This window comes from Ctenocephalides felis, unplaced genomic scaffold, assembly GCF_003426905.1.
Source record: "Ctenocephalides felis isolate EL2017-DRISC unplaced genomic scaffold, ASM342690v1 CF-g0.4_SCAFFOLD_03572, whole genome shotgun sequence".
In the NCBI taxonomy this organism is placed as follows: Eukaryota; Metazoa; Arthropoda; class Insecta; order Siphonaptera; family Pulicidae; genus Ctenocephalides; species Ctenocephalides felis.
The window spans coordinates 22,047,115-22,056,459 of NW_020539726.1; the positions used below are offsets into that span (position 1 = coordinate 22,047,115).

General features: G+C 28.9%; 1 protein-coding gene across 1 annotated transcript; it reads left to right on the forward strand.

Moving 5' to 3' along the window:
* The first annotated feature begins 570 nt into the window (after positions 1 to 570).
* Positions 571 to 8,332, forward strand: LOC113388209. The gene is made up of 7 exons (XM_026625610.1): positions 571 to 1,294; positions 2,806 to 3,017; positions 3,515 to 3,716; positions 7,277 to 7,550; positions 7,609 to 7,718; positions 7,854 to 8,026; positions 8,216 to 8,332. The coding sequence occupies exons 1-7, from the start codon at positions 571 to 573 to the stop codon at positions 8,330 to 8,332; spliced, it is 1,812 nt and encodes a 603-aa protein (XP_026481395.1).
* The last annotated feature ends 1,013 nt before the right edge of the window (positions 8,333 to 9,345 follow it).

Below are 9,345 nucleotides of genomic sequence, written 5' to 3' on the forward strand. Positions count from 1 at the left end.
GAGGTTGCCAAACATTGTGGTAACTTCGTAATAAAAATACGACCTGGGAAGCAGTGGATGCGATCGAATTTAGACTAACAACCAATACAAAACGTTCCTAGCTTGAAAACACAAAAAGAATCTTAAAATAACTTTCGTAATAGATTTGTATTAATGACTGAATATTTATAGAAAACTTAACATACCTTGCTCTAGAACAACGGATCTAATAATCATAGAAAAAAAACAGCACCTAAATTAAGAAAATTTTAAATAATATAATTTTTGAATAATCTGCAAGTTTATAAATAGAAGATCATCATCAGTATTTACAGTACCATTTGGTTTGGAAAACTTTAGCCGAAACAAAAAAAATATTTTAAAAAAGTAAAAAATTCAATTATTCAATTATCACATTCAAAATCTCTATATATGACTTACTCTATATAAAGTATTATTTTGATATAACCATTAATAAGATAATATAAAAGTTAATAAGATATAATATAAAAATAAGGGTTATAAAATTCAAAATTGCTCATAAATTTATAGTGTTAATTTATTACTTTGTCTATATGTCAGGAAATTATTATGACTAGGAAACGCAAAGGACAGGTAAAATCTGCAGAATCTGCTGAAGCCAAAAATGATGAAACAAATTCAAATGCATCGACAAATACAGAAAATAGCGACAGTTTGTCAATGAATAAATCTTCAAATTCCGTTGATGAAAATCAGGAAAATACAGATGATACAAAGACCAAAAAGACTCATCGAGGTAGAAGAAAGCAGAATAAGCAAGCAAATGATCCAAAAATTGGTGTTGATGGTAAAGAAGATATCGGTGGTGAAAATCAAGAAGAAAATCAAAAATCAATAAATAAACATTTGCAGTCCGAGCATCCTAATTCTATGGGTAAAACAAAATCTACTGACATTAAACGTGCAACTGAAAAGTCGGGAAAAACAAAAAGATCTGCTCAAAGAAAACCGACTATAGCTGATAGTTTGAAGGCAAACGCTTGCTCCAAAACATCATCAACCGGTAACAAATTATTGGAGCAATATTTCTTCCAATGTTCAGATGAAGAATCTGATGACGATATGGACGAATTTATAGAGTATAAATTGAGACCAAGATCAGTATTTTTAGCAAATGCTTGTAATGTGTGTAAAATAGTTGAATCCAAAACCACAAAACTGAATCCTTGCATGCATTGTGGAATGGTTAGTTATTGTTCTGACGATCACAGGAAACTAGATGTAAAACACAATGAATTCTGCTCGGTTGTTTGTGATGAACGAGATAATAAAGGTATTTATTGTTATTTTAAGATTTTGTTTAAAATTATGGACAATTGATGTTGAATATCGAGAAATGTTGTTTAAGTTCAGTTCAAATTGAAGGCGATTGTCTTCAACGAAAATAATGTGATTGTCTTGAACAATCAAAATTATCATTTTGCTTAAGCTGATACAAAGCTATTAAATAATTTGTTCTGACTCGAATAAATAATAAGAAGCATTTATCTTTGTTTATTATATATTATTATATATATGAAATATAAATAAGAACACACCACATTCTATGTTTTCAATCGTAATAAGTCCATAATTTGTCTCCTCATCAATGTATATTAACAAATTAACACATTTTGTAAGTAAATGATTAATGGAGGTTGTAATTCTAATTTGGAAATCATTGTAGAAACTAGTGGTGCATAATAGCGTGCCTTAAGGCAAATTGCTAGAACTTCCCGTACCAAAAACTAAATTAATAAAAAAAAACTTTGCAAAACTTTGATATAAAATTGATTTTCAAGAAATTTTGAAATTTTTGAATTTTTGAAAAAATTGACTTTTTTGACAAATTTGATTTTTTTTATATTTATATTTAGAATTGAACGCTTTTCAAAGACCATTTCTGGCATTTTTGCCCCGAATCTCCGAAACGTCTAGACCTGCCATTGCCAAAAACTAATCAGCACGTCTCCTTATAAGTAGTAATCAAATGTTTTTTGAATTATTCAAATCTGTTGATCCGTGTTCGCAAAATCGTCGACAAAATTTGTATCCGCACACACCCACACACATACATACACTTTTTCTAAGGTATGCCAAATGTTTAGAAAGCTATGAAACGTAAAGATATATACAAATTTTCATTTTCGATTTTTTTACGATTACTATAACTTACCTTACGGAAAGTTAATAAAATAAATTCAGTTGGTGCTAAAATGTAGAATGTAATGTGTTCTTATTTAAATAATAAACATACCACTGATTCAATAAGAATTTTAGTGATATATTTAAAATTGATTCTATTAATTACTAAAAATAAAATTAATAACATATAGCAAGGCAACCGAATTATTCTGCTAATAGTGCCATATCGTTTTCTTGAAAATATCCGACTAAATGATGTAAATTTTGCTCCAATGTCTATCTGTTTTACGATGTTTGGCATCGAGCCATTTCATGTGTAATATACTATTCCCATCAATCATTCTTACACATGTAACAAATGATACCGATATATAATAAACAGTTTATATTACGATTTCCATAATATAAATATGTAATAAAATTATCAAATATATAATAAAATGAATAAATAATATGCGCGTGTAATAAATATCAACACTTTGACATGATTTCTTGTATAGCTAATCATATTACCTCTATAATTTGTTTTCCTTGTATTAGGTTTTTGGTAAATAGTAATTTGAATATTAGATTGTCGTTGAAAGAAATGCATACACATAAACGAGAAACTAGACTAATTTTTATAATGTAAATAAGTTTTATAAAATGAATCGTTTTTAGGTTTGGAACATATTTATGCCAAAGCCAAAGGACTTACTATGGGCGAATTCAGACATTTAAGAATTCATGAACTTACCATTTGCCAAAATTTGATTGGCAGACAATTGGACGCCAACGAAAGGGAAATCTTGCTGTTTCCAAGATTGTGCTTCGATCCTCAATGTAGAGAATGGAAACATGATTTGTTAATGAATTGTCCAGAATGTAAACAAGTAAAAATGAAATAGTAATGTTATTGAGTTAATTTTCTATTTTTAAGATTTTTGAGATAAACTTCTCAATGCCTCATGAAGATTAGCAAATAGTTACAACAATACTATTTATTCTAATTGAATTAATACATATGTATACCAAAAAAAAATATTGTAAGAAAGCAACTAATTTTGTTCCTTTCCATTGAAATTTTTTGTATTCAACAAGACAAGTTTAGGTAAAATCCTATTTTTTTGTTTTATACCGTCATAGCACTAGGATTTTCACATTGGTACATTTATAAAAAAAAATGAGTAAAAATAATTCTTGAGAAGAAAAAACACTTCTGTGTTTAGAAGTTAGTTAGTTAGAAAGCTTCTTTATAGCCACAGAAAATTTTCAAACTATTTTACATTAAACTATGAATAATTTTTTACTCCATTACTCTCTTAAGAAAGTTTTGAAATGGTATTAATATAAATGACAAAAATAATAATATTATAATCTATTATTTCAGGTCAGTTACTGCAAGAAAAATCCTGAGCATTTGCCAGTGGAGCATATGACATGGTGTAAGCAATTTAAATTATTCCAAGAAATTATGGCCAGATTGCAAAGGCAAGAAAATATTGATCCTGCATTACCAGTAAAGATATACTTGACTCAATTTTTCCTGCCTGATGATATTAAGATTTTCTTTAAGGAAATTGGCAGTAAAGGTAAATGATGTCAATTTTGAAAGACCAATTCTAGACCTGTATTTTATAATAAGTAAGCAACATGCAATAGTAAGGGGGCGTCTATTAATCACGTGATCGATTTTTTAAAGATTTTTTGACCCCTCTCCCCCTTAGTCATTTTCAAAATCACTCCACAAATCACGTGTATTTTTAGTTACGAGAAAATTTTTTAATTTTTTTTAACTTCCCGAAGGAGAAGTTTATGTTTTCATAAAAAAATCCGATTCGCTAATTTTATGTTTTCTCGACGTTTCAAGCCATTCTGAATCGAATGAGACCAAATTTGGAAAAAGTATGTGTGTGTGTGTGTGTGTGTGTGTGTGTGCGTGTGCACCAACAGATTTTTCGCCGTAAAACGCCGTTTTCTCAAAAACGGCTGGACCGATTTCAAAAATTTAAAAGCCATTCGATGTATCTCGATGAGGACTATTGTTTGTCAGTTTTGTGCGACAATCGGCCAAACCGTTTCTTCGTAAATAGCAGAGAAGTGAAAACTCTTTCGTCCACGTTTTAGCCCGCAGTTATGAATCGATTTTGAAAATTCAAAAATCGTTCGAAAGATATTGATTGGGAATCGTGCTGATTAGTTTTTGGTAGAGATCGGCCGGGCCGTTTTCTTGTAATAAAGTTTTTAAAAAAAAAATTTCGACGATTTTTATGATTATTTTTTTGACGGTAGATACCATAGTCTTCTAGATCATACTAAAATATTACGGCCCTACGACAACTGGTTCAGCTTTAAAAATTCGTCAAAGTTTGCAAAAATTGGTATTGTTTTTTTGGCATTTGTCAAAGTTAGACCTTTGATCGACGTTTTCTCAAAAACGCCTGAGCCGATTTTAGAAATTTAAAAGCTATTTGATGTATTTTGGTGAGGACTATCGTTTGTCAGTTTTGTGTGACGATCGGCCAAGCCGTTTCTTTGCAATTTGAAAAAAAGTGTTAAACTTTTCGTCCACATTTAAGCTCATCCTACCGAACCGATTTTAAAAAATCGAAAATTGTTCGAAAGATATTAGTTGGGACTGGTACTGATTAATTTTAGGTGAAAATCTACCGAGCCATTTTCTTGTAATTAACTGCTGAAAAAAAGTGTTAAATTTTCGTCCACATTTAAGCTCATCCTACCGAACCGATTTTGAAAAATCAAAAACTGTTCGAAAGATATCATTTGGGAATGATGCTGATTAATTTTAGATGAAAATCTACCGAGCCGTTTTCTTGTAATTAACTGTTGAAAAAAAGTGTTAAATTTTCGTCCACATTTAAGCTCATCCTACCGAACCGATTTTGAAAAATCAAAAACTGTTCGAAAGATATCATTTGGGAATGATGCTGATTAATTTTAGGTGAAAATCTACCGAGCCGTTTTCTTGTAATTAACTGTTGAAAAAAAGTGTTAAATTTTCGTCCACATTTAAGCTCATCCTACCGAACCGATTTTGAAAAATCAAAAACTATTCGAAAGATATCATTTGGAAATGATGCTGATTAATTTTAGGTGAAAATCTACCGAGCCGTTTTCTTGTGATTAACTGTTGAGAAAAAGTGTTAAATTTTCGTCCACATTTAAGCTCATCCTACCGAACCGATTTTGAAAAATCAAAAACTGTTCGAAAGATATCATTTGGGAATGATGCTGATTAATTTTAGGTGAAAATCTACCGAGCCGTTTTCTTGTAATTAACTGTTGAAAAAAAGTGTTAAATTTTCGTCCACATTTAAGCTCATCCTACCGAACCGATTTTGAAAATTCAAAAACTGTTCGAAAGATATCATTTGGGAATGATGCTGATTAATTTTAGGTGAAAATCTACCGAGCCGTTTTCTTGTAATTAACTGTTGAAAAAAAGTGTTAAATTTTCGTCCACATTTAAGCTCATCCTACCGAACCGATTTTGAAAAATCAAAAACTGTTCGAAAGATATCATTTGGGAATGATGCTGATTAATTTTAGGTGAAAATCTACCGAGCCGTTTTCTTGTAATTAACTGTTGAAAAAAAGTGTTAAATTTTCGTCCACATTTAAGCTCATCCTACCGAACCGATTTTGAAAAATCAAAAACTGTTCGAAAGATATCATTTGGGAATGATGCTGATTAATTTTAGGTGGAAATCTACCGAGCCGTTTTCTTGTAATTAACTGTTGAAAAAAAGTGTTAAATTTTCGTCCACATTTAAGCTCATCCTACCGAACCGATTTTGAAAAATCAAAAACTGTTCGAAAGATATCATTTGGAAATGATGCTGATTAATTTTAGGTAAAAATCTACCGAGCCGTTTTCTTGTAATGAACTGTTAAAAAAAAAAATTAAGCCGATTTTCATGGAACTTTTTTTGGCGATATACATCATGGTCTTACTACAAGTAGTTCAATTTTAAAAATTCATCAAAGTTTGAAAAATACTAGTAACGCTTTTCAGTCAAAATTAGACCTTCATCGACGTTTTCCCATAAACTACTAAACTGATTAGAAAAATTTAAAATTTAGGAAAAAGATAAAAATGTTTGTCCACGGCTCAGCTCACAACACTGAATCCATTTTGAAAATTTAACATAAAATAAAAAAATATTGTGAAACGCAGATCAAGTTGCTTATTTTAAAGTTTATAGAATAAAAAATTTTTGTGAAACACACATAAAATTGCTTATTCTAAAGTCGGATTGAATTAGTATATTATTTACACATTTCGGGAAGTTCATGCAACTTGCCTTAAGGCTAAATGCACCTTCAACTAGTTTTGGATTTTTTTAGGTAAAAAATAAATACACGTGATATCTTACTACTTCTCACTCTCGCGTGATATTTCGTGAATTTTTGTCAAACCTGCACCCCCCTTTCCCCTACAAACCTCACGTGATCAACAGACGCCCCTAACGATTTTTTTCGTTCTATTGAAAGTGAAAATGCATTTAATTTGGTCGCATATTGTACTCAATTATTAATATCAATTATATTATTCTGCTAGAGAACAACACAACGTATTAGACAAAATTAATTTGTAGAAAAACTTATTATTAGTAAAATCCACGCAGCTTTGCTTATTATCATAATCTCAAATCACTTAAAAAAATACTTCAGTCAGAAATTGCAAGATTTTGCCTAAAAATATAATGGAAAATGGAAGTAATCTTTCTTTCGACTATATAGCTATTTTGTGAATGTCATTAATCATTATCATTAATCTATAAATATATTTTAAATTTTTTACCGCGTATTTAAATTTCGATATGACAAAAGAAAAGTTACTCTAAATCAACCAAACAAGTACAATATAATACTACATCTTCTACAAAGCACATTGGTATTATATTCGGAATTAAATTGCGAATCAAAACACCTATTTAGTAGTATAGAGTTATTTTGTTATTCCGATTACTATTCGTATTTCCAATACAAGTTCTCCAAGTTGTGCATAGCAAAGAAATCGTTTGTTAATTATTTATAATAATAAATTACAAACCTCAAATACCGGTGTGTTAATTAGGTTAAACTTGGCTTTGTATTAATACAAAATATTATTGTTATGTATTCACAGCCAATGACGAATGCGATATGGCGTTTTTAAGTCTCATAGCAACGGGCCCATTGACAGTGCTGTACTCGATGCAAAAAATCAATATGAAAATTCAATCCAACGTTTTTAGTATTCATATAGTTGGAGCAGAACTTCAATTCGAAGCAGATACTTTGAATAAATGGGAGTGCTTTTTCCTTCATTTGGTACCACAAATTGATGTACTCAATATTGTTTTTGTTGGACCGGAATTGAATGTTGAAAATCTACCAGTAGAACTTCTGGGTAGAATAAGGTAAACGAATTTTGATTTTTTTTAATTTTTTATACTGATTAATTTTTTTTTGTTTTAGGATGTGTCCAAATTGCGAAGTAACAAATCGAAAGGTTGTTTTTCAATTTCAGTGCAAGACACTGTATCATGAATATGCAAAATCAGATGCATTTTCAAAACCTGATATGGGTAAATTTCTAAAATTTGTGTAACATTTGTCTTAAGTTAAATTATAATTATTATCATAAATTAATATTTTATCTACATATCCAAGCCAAGTATTATAGAAATTAATCTACTAATCACTAACCTTTTTTTTTCTAGTATGTGCATTTAATCCTGGGCTGCACAGGATTACAGGTTACGCTGGAATGGACACTTGGCCTGATACCATTTCAGCAATTATGGATTTAGAAGTTCCATTTGTCAGTACTGCTTATACAGAACTCGAAGCACCATTAGATCTGAAAAGAATTCAGGATTCTGTGAAAAGGACTGTAAAGGTAAAATATACTATTGATAGTAAATAATTAAATAGAGAAAAAAATTATGCGAAAAGCTTTTATTAAACAATTCATAATATCAAAAAACATTGAAGCAAAACAACAGTTGCTTAAATTAATAGCTTTTACAATTCGCCTATTATTATTTCCATAATAATTAATGTCCTAATATTATTATTTCAGGTCTTGTTTCCACCGCAACAAAACCCGTATGCATCACTTAAGCCTGACAGAAATTTTATATCTGAAGAAAGTGTTCCTTTAATATTCAAAAACTTTTATCTAACTATAGTAAATTGACGGCATTGTTATATGCTTAAAGTATTATTATTTTTAATGAGGAATAGTAAATTAAGACAAACTAACGTAAGAGATTTTTAAATCTAATATTTTGAAAGTTAGATATGATAAAATAAATAAATTTAAATTTAAATTTAATATTTTTCTAAAATATCATATTTTTGTTATAAATGTATTTGCAATCATTAATGCATTTAACATATTTGAAAAAAAATGTTAATTATCCAATATTCAAACCATATACGCCTGCGTTAATGCAATAAAAAAAGCATAAAAGTTTTACCATAATATCAGGCTGATATAATTTAGATAAAATTATCAAATAAATTTAGTTAGACATTTTTAGAAGAATTAGAAAACATTTTTAGAGTATATATATTCTTATATTTTTTAAAAATATTAGAACCTAATATGAATATATATATACATATTTGTATACTGCACTTATCACAATCATACATTCATTAAGGATAAATATACATATATGTAAGCAATTTAGCTAAATAAATATGGGTTACTAAACTGGAATTTTGTAATAAATAATCTATCAACAAGTGAACTGCAATTGACAAATTGACCAAAATCTAGTCATCATGAAGAAATGGAAATTATTTTTATATAAAATAAAAACAAATTTGATCCAGAAATGCCAAGTTGTTAAGAATATTTTGAAGCTACAACTGTATTGTATAACTAAAGTGGCTTTTTGTCTCAAGACAAGATGCATAAACTTCCCAAAATATGGAAATAGTACACTTAATCAATAATACTTAGGATTTAGATACTTGTATGAAATTTTCAACTATTTACTTTGAAAGTAACTTTTGTTTTTTATCAAAATTCTTCTTACTTTCTTACATTTGCATAATATTTTAATGAATTTAAATTCAGATCAAGGTTGTATACCACTTTATTTCTGTAAAAATGTACCTATGGAATTTATGTTTTGCGTTAGTTGAATAATGTAGCTATTATTTTGTAAAAGCTCTTTAAATTTAAAAATAAAACATTAG